This window comes from Protopterus annectens, chromosome 4.part0 (genome assembly GCF_019279795.1).
Source record: "Protopterus annectens isolate FY-2018-M chromosome 4.part0, PAN1.0, whole genome shotgun sequence".
In the NCBI taxonomy this organism is placed as follows: domain Eukaryota; kingdom Metazoa; phylum Chordata; order Ceratodontiformes; family Protopteridae; genus Protopterus; species Protopterus annectens.
The window spans coordinates 1096954059-1096975292 of record NC_056733.1 but is presented as its reverse complement, the minus strand read 5'-3'; the positions used below and the strand labels follow the sequence as shown (position 1 = coordinate 1096975292).

The window sequence follows — 21234 nt, the reverse complement described above, 5'->3', positions numbered from 1 at the left end:
TATCCTCGGCCCACTTCTTTTCTCCCTCTTCATTAATGAACTTCAAACAATAATCCCTCAAGCAACCTGCATTCAATATGCAGATGATTCGACACTCATTTGCTCAGCTCCATCTACCCCAGAACTAATCTCTCTCACCCAAAAAGTATTCAGTACAGTAGAAACATGGTTCTCTAGTCGCTTCCTCTTACTAAATGCCAAAAAAACCAAACTTCTTCTTTTTACTCCCACATCTAGAACCTCCCCCCTACATTTCTCCATCTCTTCAAACAGTGCCACTGTTATCTTACCCGACACTTCAACTAAATTGTTAGGTATTACAATTGACAATAATCTCTCCTTCGACCTACACATTAACAACTCCATAAAGTTAGTTAACAGAAAGATAGGATCCTTATATCGAATCAGACCTTTTCTTACACCATCTACCAGAACAAGGACTGCTCACTCTCATCTTATTTCAACTCTTCTATATGCTGCGCCTATTTTCACTAACCTCAAAAAAACCAGCCTTAACAAACTGGCAACCTGTTATAATAACATTGCCCACTTTGCTACTGGTAATCCCTATAGAACTCATCACTGCGTCAACTTAAAACTTCTAGGCTGGCCTGAGTTTCAGAACTATCTTTTAATCCTTCAGCTCTGCATTGCCCATAAAATACTATACCAACCTAATAATACCCCCATACTCTTACAACTCATAACCCCTTATAAAAATCTCAACTCTCTCCGCTCATCCAGCAGACTTCTGACAATTTCAACAAAGTCAAATAATAATGCTGGTGACTCTCTATTTACCAATGCTATTGGGACTAAATGGAATTTGTTACCCACTAGCATAACAAAGATAACTTCATTGCCCCTTTTCAAACAAAACATTAAAGTGCATTTCCAAAATCACTGGCTTTGCTCCTGTAATAAACCTGATTAGTCTAACACTATTACTACCTAATAAAACCATTTCTCTTCTCCTTTCTACTCTGCATGCTTTTTATCTTTCTTTTCTCTTCCCCTTACTTCTCTACCTACTATTCTGCAGTGCATCCACTTTTACTTTCACCACTTTCTATTCCCTCCTTTTTTATTCTCCTTACCCTCACTCCTTTCTATATTAATCCATTCAATATTTTTCCAACTTGTTAATTGAGAATTGAACTGTATGGAGTGTTTATAGTAACTAACTCTTGTAGTAGATTTTTTTTTATATATAAGAGTGTTATCTTTTATTTTTAATGTTTGCTTGCAAACTCTATTACTAACTCTTAGATTTTCATTATAATGAGTACTGCTATTACATTTTTGTATGACAATTTTTGTTTGTATGTAAATTTTTTTTTTTCATCTCTGAATGTATCTCACTCTGTGGAGCTTTTCTCCCCGGGCCTCTACTGAAAATGGAAAATTCTCCAGCTAGACTAGCCCGGTCAACAAATGTAAAAAAAATGTAAAATAAAATAAAAATAAAGTTTACTTATGGGAATAGTTTGAATCCTTCAGCAAATATCAGGTATGAAATAGGTACATTATCTCTTCTGTTATGTGCTGTTTTCACTTCCTCAGAGAAGTCCACCAGATTGAGAAGTATAATCTCCTTTTAAAAAGCACACGCTGTTCCATGTCATTCATGAGTAGATAGCATTATCACTTTTGGATAAGTTCCATTGTGACCCTTTCCATGATTTCACTGAGAATATAGGAAAAGCTAATGAGTTTGAAGATGTGATGTAGTCCTCCGTGAATACCACTTACTAGAAATCAGGAATATATCTATAAAACTTGTTTGTATAAGCTTCTCCTGTAAATGGATCTTGCATGGTCCAGTCAGATCATCCGGGTCAAGAAATTTAAATAACTAACTAACTAAATAAATAATATCATGACAGATAGTGGATTGGTTACTTTTATCTTAAATCTTTTTAAGAAACACTGCTTTACCTTGCCACATCGTAAAAAGTTCTTCTAAGATTTTCATTTTTAATGAATATGGTTTATATACCAGCCACTGCAGTTAAAAGAAACCTTAAGTGTACCACTTTTTCTCAAATGACAATTTCTACTCAGGATATATAAATCTGTTTGATTGTTGATATCCATAAACATGGTAGACTTTTCAAAGTAGTAGCTCTCAGAATGCTTTAACATTTTTTTCTCTACTATGAGATTGCAAAGTTTTGTCCATAATGGTGATTCTCTTTTTTCAAAGTTTTGTGAATCATGGAGTTAGTATATCTATACGAAAGGAGAATGTGGGACAAGGGCCACTAAGTGTGAGGTGCAGGGGGGCTTTCTCTTCTGCAAAACAATGTTTTATTTATCTTGCAATTTATCCTGCATTCAAGGAATTTGAATCAGGTGTTAAATTTGTGAGCAGTACAGATTTTAGGTTTCATAGTGGATCCTTTTAACTCTACTAAATTTTTATTCTATGCTGGTTACTTGCTTTGAAACCTGACAACAAATGCAGAGCCTTATATGCTGTTTGCTGAACAGCTGCTCATTCCGACTTGATCCAAAATTGAATGGCTGAAAACTAAGATAGATTTATTACATTTCTATTATGAATATTCTATAAATGTTCAGAACTCCTTCCACACTGATTTTGATTTTATTTACAGAAAGGACAAGCAAGAAGTACAAAACCACATTCATATATGCCAATTGTAGAACAACTCAGCAAAATATTCCTTCATACTTTATAGATATGTAAAACAATCAATTACTGAAATATATTCATACAACTGCAACACTGACACCTGCATGTACCATTTTAATATGTATGTATTTTTCTTCACTCACTGATTAAAGTAACTAATTTATATTGTCTCTCATTCTATAAACAACTACAGACTTGGTGGTATATTTATTTTAAATTTCTTAACTGACAACTGAAAAAAAGAAGTCCATCTTGAAGTTTTGTGACGATTAATCCCCAGACAAGAAGAACAAGTAATAAAACTGTAGTCTTTAAAAAGGACAGACAATTTGCCTATAAGTATGGAAGAGCAAAGGTTCTGACAACTTAAAAACATTAATAAGGAGGGCAATAAAATGTCATGACCATAATATAAATTCAGACCTGAATTCATATAAATAGCAGAAGCTGAAGAAGCAGATAAATTGTACAAGATTTGAAATGCTTCATACATGCAGGGCAGTCTTTCTTACCTTCTTACTTGCAATGTTCAAATGCTGATGTTTATAACATCTCATAAAACATTACTTTACATCAATAAAGGCTTGCTCCATTTCTAGATACATTTGAGGTATTCCTAAGTACCTATAATAACTTTGTAAGGGTGTTTTAGAAATATAGCAGGATGACAAGTAATGTAAAACATTGTTTGCAGACAATAATTTGCAATAAACCCTTGACTAAAATTTTTACCCTGTTTTATAAATATTTCTATCTAAAAAGAAAACTACAAATTCAATAGTGAAAGTTGTGTTAAACTAAATGCAAAGGTAACGCCCAAATATCACCTCAGTAAAATAATTCCATTCATCTGTAGCCTGCATAAAAGAGAAATTAATGCTCAATACAATCTATAATTGTAGACTTTATTTTAAATAAATCATAACTGCACAAAACTCAGAAATTCTTTACAAACTAGATATGTACAGGTATATGTTGGGGTCATGAGAGATTCCCATGGCTGTACCACATATATGCCTACAACACACTTTTTTCTTATTAAAAGAAACCATATTATGAGTGAAAATAAACTCAGTTTGCACTACTGTCATTTCTGAAATCATACCTATTTGAACACACAGAGGAATTACCTACTCCCCTGAGTTTCATCATCATGCACAGTGCTCATATTCAACCTGAAATGTCAAACATGCCCAATTTATCAGTAGACAATTTAATGTCATGCAGTCTCTGACAAAATGCTTAATATTTTATATACCCAAAAGTTTCAGTGACTATAGGTTTCAGGAGAAATTCAAAGACTTGTTATATGGCTTCCTTAAAACAGCAATAGCTGCATATATTTGGCCACACAGTGGCAAGTACATGTTCTAATGGAATTCATGAATACTAAGCATAGATTTTTACAAATTTGCACATCTAAATAGTTGCATAACTTAAAAAGAATAAAACCAATCTATATCAAACTCGTGGAACAAATGATCAAATTATGATCACCTATTGTACTCAAAAGTTAAACAGACTTCAGTTTAATTCTGAAACGTTTCTCCCTGGGCCTCCACTGAAAATTGGCTTTGTTCCAAGTCAGACTTTCCCAGTAAACAAATATTAAATAAATAAATTAAATGAATAAAAAAAAATTAATCCTTCAGTTTAATATGCCATTATTATATTTTATCATAAGTGAACCAGTATCACGCTAAGTATGACAGATTTATTTTCTTCTTCAATTCTTCTAAAGCATATACCTCTGCTTTATTATAGCTATAAAACTGTTAAACCTTTGAAATTCACTAGTTCATAAATCTAGGTCACACAATGATAGAAACTCCAACATCGTGGCATAACATTAGATTCTGGAATGCATTTGCTGACCCTACTTGAAATCACAGAGTCTTTCAAAATACATTTCAAATTTATTTTATGTGCAGAGAAACACAGATTTTTAAGAACATGCAGAGAAACACAGATTTGTAAGAGCCTTGGTACTGTCCCATTGTTGAATTGGAACATAATATGAATTTCCTCAAAGTTTCAGTCTGTGCATCTAATACTAATTTAGAACTATGTCAATATGAGATCAAACACTATGCAGTACTCGTAGGTATAACTGCAAAGAGGAAATCATCAGCTTGCCACTTTGAGATCATTAACATATGTGTAACACACACTGTGGTACCACAAAATTTGTTTGCAGCTTCCACAGGTATAGTGACTGTACAAAATTAATAGTACTAATGCAAATGCTTTGTAAAACACAGAGGCTGCAATTTTAGAGCAATTCGCCAAATTGTGATTTGAACTATTTTTTGGCTAAAATCTCAATGGCCTCTAAGGTCACTGTATTCAGAGAAATGGCATTGTTCTTTCATCACGTCTTATTTTCCTATATTTTCTATCCTTCATTTCCATCTCAATCCCTTTATGTTTTCCTCAGATCATTTTGTAAGCCATAAGATAGTCCCCAAATCTCCTAGCCACAAAAAGATACAGACCTACTCTACTGAAGTTTTCTCCATAAGTCTTACTGAAGTTTAATCATTCTTATGCTCATTTGTACTCTTGCCATCATGTTTTGCCCCTGTTTTTGTATGATCTACAAATGTGGATGCAATACTCCAGTTATTTTCCAGAGGCAGCATTGTCTACTTTCATCTCAGTTTAGTGTTTCTAAGATCATGGTGCATCCTAATATCATATTGGATCTTTCTATCACTCTTTTACACTATTCCTGATGGTTAATAACATGTTAATTATTAGATAATCTGCCTTATCTCGGATGATGTTTTAAATAAACTGCAAGTAGTGTTCCTTTCTTTTGCCATTCTTTTGAAATTCCATGAACGGTGTTCAGTGAATTATGAACTAAATATCTGACTGAAATACAATATTCATTGTTAAGGTTATGATTTGTTAATGAATTGATATGTTTCATTCCATCTCTACTTGTAGCAACTGGTACTGTTAGCAAATAACCTGTCTATACAGTGTTCCAAGGTCAGCCCTATAGAAAGGCATTTGTGCCTAGTGGGCCTACCCATTTGCTTAACACAAGAATAAAACTATCAGGGAATATTTCATCTAACAAAAAATTATCTTTCTTAATAATTAATATCACAATCAAAAATATTTTACTTACTGTGAAGTCATGGCTTTAAATATTTAGTGATATATCTCATTACAGCATACATTGGCATACAAGGCATCCTCCGACCCAATATTCATGGATTCTCTTCATATCAGTAAGTAAATGGTATCAGAAATACTGACTATAGGGATTTAAACCTCCTCTGTAAAATCAACAGAATGGTTTGGAGGGACAGGTATATCTTGTAGAGGATATCACTGTTCTGAAACAGACTCCCCACTGGTGTAAAACAATGTTCATCCCTGTCCATACTCGAGCGCAACTTGGATCTATGGATGGGAAACAGAAAATCTACCCCAGAACTGCACCATGTAATACTAATGGATGGCGGCATCTCCTAAATGCTTTATCCTATGCATGGGTCCCCTCAAATTATCTAGAGTATGATCCCAGTTATTGTCATTAGGGGATATAAATAAATATTTATCGACCATAGGATGGATAAGGCTAATCTATAACAAAATGGGATAGGTGAATTGAAATTAAAATGGCCCACAAGGTCCTGGCCTACTATTTTCCTATGAACCTATGAACATTACTATCATGCAAATGTATTTAAGTATTAATGCTTAATAACATCAAAGTAGAACATTAGTGGTAGTTATACCTACACAAAGTTAAGTTTCCATGGCAGGCTAGGACCACCAGTTCTATTCATTATGCTCATTGAGGTACTTACTGGTTTAACTTTTAACTAGGTAGGCAAACAATAACCTATTTACTGTATTGTTTCCTTCATCATCTCACAAAAATGTTCTTGCTTTTACCATATACATTATTGTATTTCACTGCTTGTTCTAAAACAAGCATATTATCACATATTCTTGTTGTTTGCTTCTAAAAATGGATTGTAGTTTAAAATATGACATTCCTTTGTTGGCAAGAGTATGAATCAACAATAGCAGGAATGAAGACAACAATAAGCATTTTCTCTTCAAAAGTATTTAGCATAAATAATAATTTAATTCTACTTATGTTAAAAGATATTTCATAGCTGAAGGTCCGAAGAATTTTTGCTAATGTTTACTTAAAAAAATAAGATTCATCTATCATCATGCTTTCCCTTGGTAATTGCAATTAATGAGAACAATGTGATTAAGAAATACCAATCATTTTAATTTTAAAACGAGTGCAACTAAACTGCAATGTATTAAATTTTGTCATTGCTGCATATTATACAGGACAGCAAAAATATTCCCATTTGGACAGTCAATGGAAATACCCATAGAACTATTACAGTTCATTTCTTTCAGATACCTAAAATGACCATAATAATCTGAAGTGAGAATTGTTAGCAAAATAAGAAAAGGTCATCCTTTCACAAAAAAAATTGTGAGGCTGTAATGTAGAATCTAAATGTAGTGTCTAAATGGTTAGCTGTCATAATTAGATCTCTCAATGCAACTCCATATCCAGACATATGTATGCAATTACAGAGGCTTTTCTGGTATATCAGTATAATCAAAATGAGTATCCAGAAACTTCTGTTTTATGTTGATACTCATACTGATAACTTTAATTATACACCAGAGTAAAAAGTACACATCTCTCCAAATAATGTCCCCACGCTTTAGCACTTTATGTCATTTTCAACTTTTGTTTCACAGCTACAAAATTAAGCCACTAGGAAACAAATAATCATAATTCTAAGGAAAACATGAGTAGATCTTTGTTATAAGCAGGTTTGTTTAGTTTTAGCATATATGACCTCTTATCAGCTGTAATATTTTTGAGTTACTTTGTCTCTGAAACATATGCTCTGTTACATCCAGAGATTATGCCTGGTTACAGTCGTTGAGCAGTCACAGTATCCAGTACGGAGTCACTTAAAGAAATAAAACTCTCTTTCTCTTACCCTGTGAGCAACAAATTTAGAAGTACTTTTGTTATTCTTGTTGTCATATTGCTTCTATGATATTGTATCCTGTCAAGATACGTGCATTTCTGTGTATTACTTTGAATCTAACATTAATACACTTTTTTTCAGATGGAGGAGGAAAATGGTCCTTCTGAATCAACCCACTCACTGGATGAACAAAAGAATAAATAAATAAGTAGAAGTGTAACCTAAAACTTATCTTAAAGTTAAACCAGTAATGCAAATCTACATGATGAAATACAAATGAAAACAAGTAAATTATGTACTTAATTTATTCCACAACTGCCATGCAGGCTGGATTAGACTAAGGATTTATGATACCTGTAAATCCCAACTACAGTAAAGACTAAGGACTAGATATAAATCAAATCATTTTTATTTTTAATATAATTACACGTACATTCTATAAAACATTTTGTAGTGCATTATTTCCACAGTTTCTAATGCCATGCGCAGCTAGAAATCAACTTAGGAAGTATGCTTATTTGAGACTTTAGCAAAACAAATATCAGATTCAAGCATTATTAGCACAAATGCATTTTTTTAGTAGGAACAAAAACAACCATAATGAACATTAAAGTAAGGAATTATTTTATAAAAGATCTCACCTGGGAGATAGCATTGCTGTCTCCATAAAATGCATTGTCTGGACTGGGTTCTGACTTATCACTGACAGTGATTGCATTACCACTCATTGCATCAAGTCCATAAGGTCTCATAAACTGAAACTCACTCCTTCCAGAATTAGAGGTTAGGTAAGCCCTCTGTATGCAAGGAGGCTGGCTATGTCTCATGGGTTCTGATTCACCACAGTTTGAAGGGTGTCCAAGGTTGTAATCTACAAATGCTGGGTTAAGTAATGATGACTGCCTCCGTCTTTGAAATTTGATGATAAAAATGATTATAATGAAACAAATAAACAAGGCAGACACAGAAATAACAGAGATCACCAAATAGAGAGTCAGATTAGAGTCCTTATCTCCGTTTTCTGATGGTTTGATGTCATCCAAAAGTGGCTGGGGGAAGTTATCGGAGTCTGTAACAAATATGGTGACACTGGCTGTAGACGAATGTGATGGCTGTCCGTTGTCTTTTACGATGATATGAATAATTTGTTTAACTGGTTCTTTTACTAGAACAGGGCGTGACGTCCTAATTTCCCCAGTGTGATACCCTACAATGAAAAGGCTAGGATCTGTAGCCTTTAACAATTGATAAGAAAGCCATGCATTTTGTCCTGAATCAGCATCCACTGCTACCACTTTAGTAACCAGATAGTTTGCATCCGCTAGAAGTGGTACTATCTCGATTCCTACAGGAGCTTCATCACCTGACATTGGGTACAGGATTTTAGGATAATTGTCATTCTCGTCCTGAATGAAAATATTCACAGTAGCGTTTGCCGATAATGGTGGGGAACCACCATCCACGGCTTTAACAACCATAGAAAACTCCCTAAACGCCTCATAATCAAAAGAGCGCAAAGCATAAATGTTACCGTTATCTGGGTTAATGGAGACGTAGGTTGAGATCAGAGACTCCCCAACATAACCCGGAACAATGGAATAAGTTACCTGAGCATTTTGGTTCCAGTCAGGATCTTTTGCCTCTACTGTGTGGATTACATATCCCGGAGGATTGTTCTCCCTGACATATACATTGTATGTGGCTTTAGAAAACTGAGGAGGGTTGTCATTTATATCAACAATCTTAAGGTAGAGGGTCTTTACGGCTGAAAGAGGTGGTGAGCCCTTATCAATAGCGGTGATTGTAAGATTGTATTCGGGAACCTTTTCTCTGTCAAGTGATCCATTTAACTCCAGCGTGTAGTAATTCTTGTACGAGGGCTGCAACTTAAATGGAACATTTTCTTGGAGGTAGCAGTTTGTTTCTCCATTGTTACTGGAATCCAAGTCAACAATATTTATAAATGCAATAACCGTGCTAGAGATAGCATCTTCCGAAATTTCATCAGAAACAGAGGAAACGATTATCTGAGGTGCGTTATCATTATCATCAAGAATGTCGATACGTACCTTACTGTGGGCAGTCAGTCCACCACCATCATTAGCCTCAATTGTAATTTCAAACCATTTCACTTTTTCATAATCCAGAATCCTCTCCAGGATTATTTCTCCACTAACTGGGTCCAGTCTAAACAAAGACCGGGCTGTTTCAGTTATTTTTTTGAAACTATATCGTACCTCCCCATTAGCTCCTCCATCACGGTCTGTGGCACTTACTTTAGCTACTAAGGTGCCTTTTGGTGACCCTTCTTTCAGGGAGGTTTTATAAACTGCTTGACTGAATTCAGGTGTGTTGTCATTGACGTCCACAACATTAATGTGTATCTGTGAGGTACCAGACCTCCTAGGGATCCCATTGTCTTTTGCAGTTAGGATAAGAAAGTGATCCCTGTGTGTTTCGTGATCTAAAGTATTATTTAGAACAAGCTCTATGTAATGACTGCTTTCTTTGTCGGTCACTTGCAAGTAGAAGTAGTCAGAAGGATTCATTTGATAGTCGAGAAGTGAATTTACACCAATATCGGGGTCCTCTGCCTGACCCAACCTAAACCGGGCTCCAATAGATGTCAGCTCACTGATACTTAATTTTATCTCGTCAGGTACAAACACCGGGGAATTGTCATTGATATCCTGAATTTCAACTTCTCCAGCAAATACCTGCAGTGGATTTTCAACAACAGCTTCAAATGTCAGGATACATGAAGGCGTTTTGTCACACATTTCCTCCCTGTCTATTCTCTCCGTCAGGTACAAATCTCCGGTCTCAGAATTAATATTTAAAAACTGAGTGTTTGATGATGAGGATATACGTAGCCGACGAGCTGCCACATCTGTACGAGGTATGCCCACGTCGTTTGCAAGGTGTCCAACAAAAGAGCCACGGTCCATTTCTTCAGGAACCGAATACCGTATGACTGCCGAGGTTAAGGACTGAAATGAATAAAACACGAAGAAAAATAATTGCTGCCAGACAGACTTCCACCTTGGATTGGACGTGATATCCATTTCAGCAGCAGTATTTAGCTACCGTACAGATTATGAAAAAAGTTTCAGTTTGAATCCGGAGAAACAGAAAGAACTGCATACAACCCACCCATCTGCTGCTCATAGAAATGTTGCCTGCAGTTGCTTTTATACCTCTTGTCCGAGGCCCTTTACAATAGTTCAGGCAGAATAAAGAAACATTTCACCACACTGTCAAAGAGCGACACGCAGTGTATAAAGCAAAAACTGCAGCTCTCACTTTTGTTAAATGACGGTACTGAACTACATATTTACTTCACCAAAACGACTACAGTTTGATAGCACATTTATGTAACTTTAGCTACAGTAAATTCTTAAAAAACAATGCATAACTGTAATATTTCAGGAGAGATTCTTACATTTTGAGTCGTTATGTCTTTTTTTTTCATCAGACTTTAGTAACCCCTGAAGTGCATGCATCTCAAGGGTAGAATTACGGGGAAACGTACCTCATTTGGTGTCTTAAAAAGTTCATGTTCCTCATTGAAAGGTTCTGTCACACATTAATTGTTAGGAATTTTTTAAATTATATCCATGGTAAACAGAAATAAGTCATATTAATTCATTAAAATATCTTAAAACCAGCAGGTTTTTAACCATCTTATGACCTTCCTAGTTGACGCTAGCAAGTGTTCCACATTTTGCCCATTTGTTCCACATTATGAGGACTGGTGTTCCTTATTTTGGAAATGGAGGATTGAGAGCTATGTTGAAGTGATTAAAAAGACCCAGAGGATTCACTGATTGATTTGATTGGTTGATTTGTTTTGTTTTTGGAGGTTTTTTTTTTTTTTACATACATACAGATATTTCAGGCATGGGAAATAATGCCCTGTTAGCCTGTCAATATACCAAAACAGTCATTCTCAATGAAGGGTGCTCAGATCAATTCTCTCGCCAAACGAATAGATAGATGCATGGATGGCTAGATCGCATAGAAAGTGATGGTTTACTCTCCAAACAGCACACACTGGTTAACGTTTTTTTTACTTTGTGTGTTTTGTCAACAGTTTGTAAAATCATGTTGTATTATATATTTTCCAAAAGAAGATTCATGAGTTAGACTTGTTACACACAAGTATGCATACGCAAATGCACATTTATACACATATTAATTTATAATGGATAGTGTAAGAATTGATAATGCTGTACTGTACTGTAGTTAGCTGGAAACACTGTATGCAACGAGACTGAGAAATGAAAGTCTTAATTACCCAAGCTCATGCTGAATAGGTGTCACTCTCTCCCTTACACACTTTTAAGAATTAATTTTTCCAAACACTGTAGTTCATTTAATAAGGTTTTATTAAATGTTCACAATGTCTGAATACTGTCTCTTAACAGTACTGATAAACAATTCAAGTTGCTGCCCGTCATATTCTGATTGCCCTGAACAATGTAAACTGACATAGTCCCTAGTGACCTGTTTTCTGTACTCATGCTCGAGTGTTAGACATCTTCTCTGAAGTAACAGGTCAAATGACCTTACTAACCTTAACTGCCTTGCTATCCTGAACACAGCATATTATATTGCTTTAGTCTAGTAAATTTCCTTATTTACTTTTTTTAACCTTCGTCTCAGGCTTTGTATGTGCTTCATTAAGGAACATTCTGTAGCTGATCTTTTCCTTGAGAAAAGAACATTCTGTCTGCACACTTTATGCTTATCTTTTTCTCTTTAATAAACAGTCTTCCATGCTTGGCCAGCAAGGTTATTTTCCTTTTTGCTTAGCTGTCTTTTATGCATAAAGGAAACGCAGTTTATTTTACCCTTTAGCCTGTATAATAACTGAAAATCCCTAATCTAACAGATAGTCAAATCATTCACCATGGTAATATTATTTAGTCCCACTTTAGTGAATGAGTCTTGGTGAAATTATTTAGGCAATAATAATAATACTCAAGATAATCTTCAGACAGCTCTATAAACATGCTCCAGATAAGAGCAAAATACAGTATATTAAATATTGATCCTTCAACGCATATGTTCAGAAGTGCCTAGTGGCAGCTGCACATTTCAAGCATTAGTCAAATATTGAATTACATACTGCATCTAATCTAACTTGTATAAGAATTATACAACAAAAAACTTTCCCAGTAAATACTCTTGGTAAGGAGACTTACTATTATGGATAAATGATAATTTTGTGATTCAGTAATGGGCATATTTGTACCAGATTATATACAGTTTCAGTATTTTCTGGTCAAGAGATTTTCAAGTCATACAACAGTTTATGAGACATGATTAGTCACTTCCATGAGGAAAATGAGATTTAGCACAAGAGAGGCTAATGGGATAAGTGCTGTCATGTCATATTTGAATACTTCTGCTATGTGTCTAATTTTTTGTTAATATTGTAAAGTAATTTATTAATGACCAGGCATTTTAACAAGGAGTTGAAATTTACTGAGTCTAATAGATGTGCATGGAGCTGAACCCACAAAAGTTCAGCATATCTGACATGCTGTCCCACCACCTTGTCTGACCGATGATAATCATAAAGGCCAATTACATTTTTACATAGTGGTCTACATTCATTTTCATCCCCTGTCTGAAAACTGCCCTCCCGCTCATCATAAATATATATATATATATATATATATATATATATATATATATATATATATATATGTGTGTGTGTGTATATACTGCTTTCCAGATTATACTAACTCACAAGAAGAGTCAATAATTTTTTTTTCCTTTCCTTTCCTCTGTGTTGGTATGACCTATGATGTGTAGTTGTCCTATCTCATCTTCATTCATTACTAATGGGTTTGGAACCGATCCTCGGTTCTGACTCAGCCGTTTTCTAAAGCTCATGGTCCCCAACCAGCTCGTGGCTCACTCCCTATCCCTTGATGCTCCAGGGTATTCCCCAGATTTTGTTTGCAGCTGAAGCAAGATTGAGCGTTCCTCAACTGGCTCTAAGTTTTGATTTTTCTTCACTTTTTTCTCAACAGTTTTAGGATTGTAGATTTTTAAAATGTGTGCGAGCACCTTAGGTAGTCTGATCACAGTTTAGACTGTGTCTGCCACTTTCCTTTTATCTTTAGACCATCTTTTTTCCTTTAAGGCATACAGTTTATCTTATCCCAACTTCTTTACTGTGTGCTATTACTGTTTGCTTTGGCTTAGTGTGAATTTAGCCTTATAGGTGTGTTATTTAAAAGAGTTGTTAGATCCTTTTTAATTAGAGACCTACTGGGCCTGTTTTTAGATAGAGGGCCAGTGTTTTTCTACATTTCTGAGAGTGTTGTATGGTTCAGTTTAAAATTAAAAAAAAAAAGTTGTTTTCATTGTAATTTTTTGCTGTGTGTTTTTTTCTGCTTTCTACATATAACGAGCTCATTTAAATTAGAGAGCAGTTTTCTGTTAGCCCAATTAAGTTAGAGGGTTTATTTCCCCTCCTGTGTACTGTGTTTTAAAAAAAAAGCAACTTATAGGATTAGTTTTAGTATTAAGTAGTCTATCACTGTATCTTTTTTGTCATGTCTAAGCAAGTGAAAGAGCCAAGGACTTCTGGCTTCAAGAAATGTTCAAAATGTTTTCAAAAGATGTCCATAACAGGCAACCATTCAGAATGTGTATACTATCTTGGAGCAGTACATTTACAAGAGTCTTGCACTATATGCCACTCTTTTAGTTCAAGGGTTCTCCTTGAGAGGAGAAATAAGCTGATACTTAGAGGATTGCTAAAAACTTCCTTTTCTGAATCTTTAGAAGCAGGTCAGAGTGCACCACAAAAAAGCTCTTCCCTCCTTCTCAATCAGAAAAATCAACAAAAATGTCTTTATCATCATCAGACCATTTGGGGCTATCTCAAAAAGTATCAAAACTTCATCAAACCCATAGACTTTTGGCTCTGATAAATTTTCTACCTCAGCCCCATCTGCTTTGGAGCAGTTGGCATTACACAGTTGTAGCCGGTCCCCTGTTTTGGAACTGTGTCTCCAACTTTGAGGTCACCAATTTTACACACATCTGTATCACCTGCCCCCTCCTCTAGATTCTCAAGGTTGTCAGATGGGGATGTGGATCATGTGGTGTGGAGGCTTTTGAGTACACCGGTGCTGGCTAAATTATTGTCGGAACAGACCCAGCGGGATTTACAGCTGAGTGGACCTTCCCATTCACTTTCAATTCCTCCTCCAACCCACCTCAGGGCCTCAAAGATGGAAGGCATGGATCTGGTAGTACTGGAACCATCAGAGCTGAAACAGGCCCCAGGATCTACGGCTCCAACTTTTGCTCCAACTTCCTCGGTGCTGTCTGAGCCTGAGGAGTCTAGGAGCCAATGTTCTCTGGTTGGCTCCGGGGGGACAGTCAGATTGGACAGTTGTCAGATCTGACTTTGCCTCTCAGAGACTTGGCATGGGTGAACTTGGCTCCTGCATCAGCCTCTAAGCCAACCACCTTGGCTCAGGGGGGGGGGGTCTTTTGGTTATTCAGAGCTAGAGGCTTCCTCGGTTCATGGGCTGGGGGCTTTCAGAGTGATAAGGAGAGTGCTGTCCCCCTAAGCAGCTCCACTCTCAGGTCCTGTCATTCCTCACCAGAAAGCACTGATGTCAGTCTCAGCACAACTGATCGCACACAGACGTGGAGACCCAAGGCTTCATGATTCCCCAATGAGTGAACCCATCTCTTCTGAAACCTCTCCAGAATGCCCTGCTGAAGTGGTCTCTCACAAGAGATTATGTAAGAGGAAGCATTTGGATTCCCCAGAGGACTCAGTCATGTCAGACACAGACCTTGATGAGTCAGAAGGGTCCTCACAGTTGCCCTCTGAGGATATCTCCTTTGCAGACATACTAGAAATCCTTAAACAGAGAGGCAGATGGAAGTCCATCATCCCTACTGATGAGGAGTCTGTCTACCTCAAAGTCTTTGGGTCTCACCCTTCAGCCACTTGGGTGTATCCGCTTTTTGACAAACTTATGGATTTAGTTTGTCGAAAGGCGTGGGAGTCTCCAGATTCAGTGGAGCCTGTTCCACAGAGGCCAAACAAATTCATCACTTCCCCTGAGGATTAGACCTTCCTTACCTAAAGGTGTCCTGGTACATGGTATGGTGGTGGCAGTGGCCACGAAAAAGTTGTCTGAAATGTTCACTTCTGTCCATCTTCTGAACAAAGAGTTTCGTATGATAGACAGATATGGAAAGTGCATGTTTTCTTCAGTGACCTTCATGCTCAGGTCCCTGAATTATCTTACTCATTTCACCAGATTACAGATAGATCTTCTGAAGGAGCTTGGAGATACTCTTCAATGTTCAGTAGCTGTGGGGGTATCAGACAAAGGATCCTCCCAGCTCTCCACCTTAAATTCAGTAGTTAACTCATCTATGAGGCTCATTTCGTATGCAGCCGATGGAGTGAGTAGGTCAGCGGGTTCAGGAATTGCCCTCAGGAGACATTCCTGGATGTGCTTATGTAATTTTGTGGAACCCTTCAAGTCATCCTTTGTCAATGCCCCCTTCGATGACTCATTTTTGTTCAGGCCTAAAGTGAGAGAGACACTAACCAGATGTCAGCAGGAGGAAAGACTGTCTCTGCCATCAGAGTCCTTTTTTCCACACCTTCCAGACCTTATTCCAAAGGTCAAAGGGGAGGGGAAAATGTGGTTTCAAAAATCACAGAAAGCCTTTCAAGACACAAGTGGTGATCCTTCCCCCAGGGTCAGAGGGGGAAGCAATAATGGAAGACACTGGCCACGAGGCAGAGGGGGTCTGCAGAACTAGGGCGACAGAGAGTCCTTCTTTGGTAAGCCCTTTCAGCTCTCCTGAAAGGAGGCCCATCTGGAGGCAATCAGGTCGACTTTCTTTGTACCAAAATGTCTGGCTGAGAATAACAAAAGACAAGTGGGTGCAAAGCATCATATCCAGAGGCTACTCCATTCCCTTTTCCTTTCCCACTCCATGCATAAAAAACATTCCTGATGTTCCACCCAGTCACAGTATACAAGCAACCCTAGAAATACAGAAATTGCTAGAAAAAAGATTCATCAAAATGGTCCCCACAGACCATATAGGATCCAGAAATTACTCAAGGTTCTTTTTGGTTCCAAAGAAAACAGGGGAATAGAGACTCATACTGGATCTCAGCAGACTGAACAAATCTGTTGAAGAAGACAAAGTTCCGGATGGTAACACTGCAGTTGATACTTCCCTTTCTGGGAAAAGGCAATTGGATGTGCTCTATAGACCTCCAGGATGCGTACTACCACATTAAAATGGACAGGTCATCCAGGAGTCATCTGTGCTTTTGGCTGGGAGCCAGTCACTACCAATTTCGAGCTCTGCCCTTTGGCCTCATTACAGCCTTCAGAGTGTTCACCAAATGTATGGCAGTAGTTACGGCTCACCTGAGACGTTTAGGATTCCAAATGTTTCCATAACTAGATGACTGGCTACAAAATGCCACCACCAAGCATCTACTAAAAAAAGCAAGAGTGACCACTATGACACACTGTTCTCACCTAGGCATCACAGTAAATTATGAAAAATCTGCCTTATTGCCATCTCAAAATATTTTTATAGGTGCAGATTTAGACACAACAATAATGATGGTAAAGCTTCCACCAGAGAGAGCACAAGCCTTACAGATACAGGTTCTAGACTTCTTTTCAAGACACAGACTCAGGCAAGGATGGTTCTGAAAGTAATGGGTACCATGGCAGCAACAGTAAGTGTCATTCCCCTAGCAAGACTGCACATGAGAATTTTACAATGGCTATTGTTCACTCAGTGGTCCATGCAGGAGCTTCTGATGTCGCATCTCATTATGTTGACAGTCTTGCAGGAGAGACCTTCATTGGTGGCTCCACTCAGATCAGGTAACCTTAGGTCGACCCTTTATTCTTCCACAACCACTCACCACAGTGACCAAGGATACTTCCCAGATAGGGGCGGGGGCATTATCAGAGAACAACAGTCCAAGACACTTGGCAGGATCATAAGGCCCACTTGCAAATCAATGTCCTAGAGATGAGAGCAGTGCTTTTAGCACTGCAGGCATTTCAAGACTCTCTTCCTCTGAAAACAATTGCGATCCAGATGGATATGTCAGTAATATGGTACATAAACAAACAAGGAGGAACCAAATCTTACCTCCTTTGTCGAGAGGCCCTGAGAGTATGGCAGTGGGCAACCTCCTCCCAATGCCGTCTGATAGTAATGCATATCCCCGGGAAATCCAAGATCATAGCAGACAAATTCAGCACAGCAATACTGATGCCTCATGAGTGGTCCCTGAAACAAGACATAGCAGAAATGATTTTCCGAAAATGGGGCCAGCCTTGCTGCAATCTTTTTGCCACATCCATAGGCACCAAATGCAGCAGCTACCTTGCCCTAATCCCTCCTCCGGTGGAATCCCCAAGGGATGCACTTGTTCATGACTGGCTCCCAGGTCTCCCTTATGCCTTTCCTCCCCTTCCATTGATACCCAAAGTTCTTCAGAAAGCCAGCACATTGGGAAAGACCTTAATACTTACAGCCTCATACTGGCCTCATCAAATTTGGTTCCCCTTCATGCGGCCTCATCTACAGGAGGAGCCTTGGATTCTGGACCCCATGCTGGATCTTCTGACCCATCAGTCTGGAATGCTCCATCCATTTCTTTAAACCCTCAAGTTGACAGCTAGGCTGGTCCAATTGCAAACATAGCCAGGCTACCTAACCTTTCTACCTTAGTACAATATATCCAGATTTCTTCACAAAGCTTCTATGAGAAGGTTATATCTCAGCAAATTGAAAAGATTTTCCTTCTGGGCCACAAAAAACTCATATTGATCCTTTTTCTGCATCTATATCTTCAATACTGGAATTTTTATCTGAACTTTTTAATGAGGGTGCAGCTGCAGCTACTATTCGAGTACAGTTAGCAGCAATCTCAATTTTCACTTTGGAGAAGGAAGACCCAATGTTATGTCACACCGGCTTTGTAAAGCTTTCCTGAGAGGTACTAACCTGTTAAGACCACCCATTAAACCCTCTCAACCTCCATGGGACTTAAATTTTGTATTATCCTGGATAGTTCTCCCCTTTTTGAACTGGTGTCATCCTGTGACTTCAAATTCTTAACCTGGAAGACAATATTCTTAGTGGCTATCACTTCAGCTAGAAGGGTTTTGGAATTACAAGCTTTATCTGTTAAGCCCCCATATATGTTATTTCATTCTGACAGAGTCTCACTTTGTACAAGCCCATCCTTTCTACCAAAAAGTGTGCTCAGAATTGAACTTGACTCAGTCTATAGACTTACCAGTTTTTTGTCCAACTATGGCAATAAGGCAGAATACACGTTACACCAACTTGATGTACATAGACAGTTATGTTTCTACTTACACCGAACAAAGAATTTTAGAAAAACTGAACAATTGTTTGTGTCCTTTTCAGACTCCAAGAAAGGAGCTTCAGTAGCAAAAACACTCCATCCAGGTGGTTGTCAGATTGCATCTCATATACCTATCAGTCTCAGAATAAACAACTTCCAGACAAAATAAGAGCTCATTCTATGAGAGCTATCTCTACTTCTTTTGCCTTCACTTCAAGAGTACCTACTGATACCATTTGCACGGCAGCAACATGGGCAAGGCCTCATACCTTTATTACTCATTACAAAGTGGATTTGGCCTCCAGGGACAAGGCCTTCTTTGGGTCCAATGTTCTGGAAAATGTTCTCCTGTGAGCCACCCAAGAAAGATGGTGCTAGGGACACTGTCCCATTAGTAGTGAATGAAGGCAAGATAGGACAACTACACATAAAGAAGTTATGTACTCACTATAACGTTCTATGTGAGTTGTCCATCTCGCCTTCATTCTTACGTCCAACCCTCCTGCCCTCATCTTTTTTAACTCCTGGTAGATCAAGAGTTTTTTATGAAGTAATAGAAGATTCCTGTAGATATATATATATATATATATATATATAAATTGTTTTACCAGCAAACAAGATCTAGGGAATTCCCTGGAGCATCATGGGATAGGGAGTGAGCCATGAGCTGGTTGGGGACCTCAAGCTTTAGAAAACAGACGAGTCAGAACCAAGGATCAGTTCTGAGCCCATTAGTAATGAATGAAGGCGAGATAAACAACTCACATGGAACGTTATGGTGAGTACATAACTTCTTTTTTAGAGACTGGGGTTGTGGAGAAGAACCCCATGCAAAAGGGTTGTGGCCTTCACACAATAATATGTATGCAGAAATTATATTTCTTTAATAATTGATAATCCACAAGAAAGGACAGATAGATCCACACCAGAGTATTTAATTTAGTGCTTTCATTTTTTAATAAAAACTTCATCAGAATCACAATGAATACATACACTGACCCAATAAATACCCTCAACCCTTACAAAATTAACATATATAATTACTGACATCATCAATTAATAAAAAACACACACCCATATACAAAACAATTAAAGTTACATGTGCATATACTAAAAATTGGAGCTCGACCATTAGCCCATAAGCTCCACACCATAATGTATTGAAACACCACTATTACTGCAGATAGCCCTCTGTTTTTAATCTAAGGATAGAACTAACTGAAATGTTAGAATTCAGCCCTGGATAGTGTGATGTGTTTGTTTTAAGTTGCCATCTTAATTCTTTAGACTCTAAAAAATCATTAAGTGGACCACCTCTTTCTCCCAAAATAACTTGATCAAGCACAGAAAATTTAAATGAGTGTCCAGGGTTATTAATAACATGTACAGCCAATACATTTTTTATATCTTGTTTCTTAATGTCATAAAGATGTTGGTATATTCTACTCCTAAGGGCATTAATAGTTTTACCGATATAAAAACAGGGGCATTTGGTGCACTTCCCCCTGTTTTTATATCGGTAAAACTATTAATGCCCTTAGGAGTAGAATATACCAACATCTTTATGACATTAAGAAACAAGATATAAAAAATGTATTGGCTGTACATGTTATTAGTAACCCTGGACACTCATTTAAATTTTCTGTGCTTGATCAAGTTATTTTGGGGGAAAGAGGTGGTCCACTTAATGATTTTTTAGAGTCTAAAGAATTAAGATGGCAACTTAAAACAAACACATCACACTATCCAAGGCTGAATTCTAACATTTCAGTTAGTTCTATCCTTAGATTAAAAACATAGGGCTATCTGCAGTAATAGTGGTGTTTCAATACATTATGGTGTGGAGCTTATGGGCTAATGGTCGAGCTCCAATTTTTAGTATATGCACATGTAACTTTAATTGTTTTGTATATGTGTGTGTGTTTTTTATTAATTGATGATGATGTCAGTAATTATATATGTTAATTTTGTAAGGGTTGATGGTATTTATTGGGTCAGTGTATGTATTCATTGTGATTCTGATGAAGTTTTTATTAAAAAACGAAAGCGCTAAATTAAATACTCTGGTGTGGATCTATCTGTCCTTTCTTGTGAATTATCAGTTTTTGTTCGTGGTGGTTTTTTCTTTAATAATTAAGATGTTCTGCCAGCTGGTAGTAAGACTATCA

General features: G+C 37.2%; 2 protein-coding genes across 2 annotated transcripts in view; both read right to left on the bottom strand.

The window, feature by feature from the left end:
• Nucleotides 1–21234, bottom strand: part of LOC122799780 (protocadherin gamma-A4-like) — a 639989-nt gene that overhangs the window by 494111 nt on the left and 124644 nt on the right. The gene's annotated exons all lie outside the window — the stretch shown is intronic.
• LOC122800103 overlaps nucleotides 1–21234 on the bottom strand; it is a 200789-nt gene that overhangs the window by 96444 nt on the left and 83111 nt on the right. The window contains exon 4 of the mRNA XM_044069626.1: nucleotides 8277–10733. Within this exon, the coding sequence (XP_043925561.1) occupies nucleotides 8277–10733 (2457 nt within the window). The remainder of the gene's footprint in view (nucleotides 1–8276; nucleotides 10734–21234) is intronic.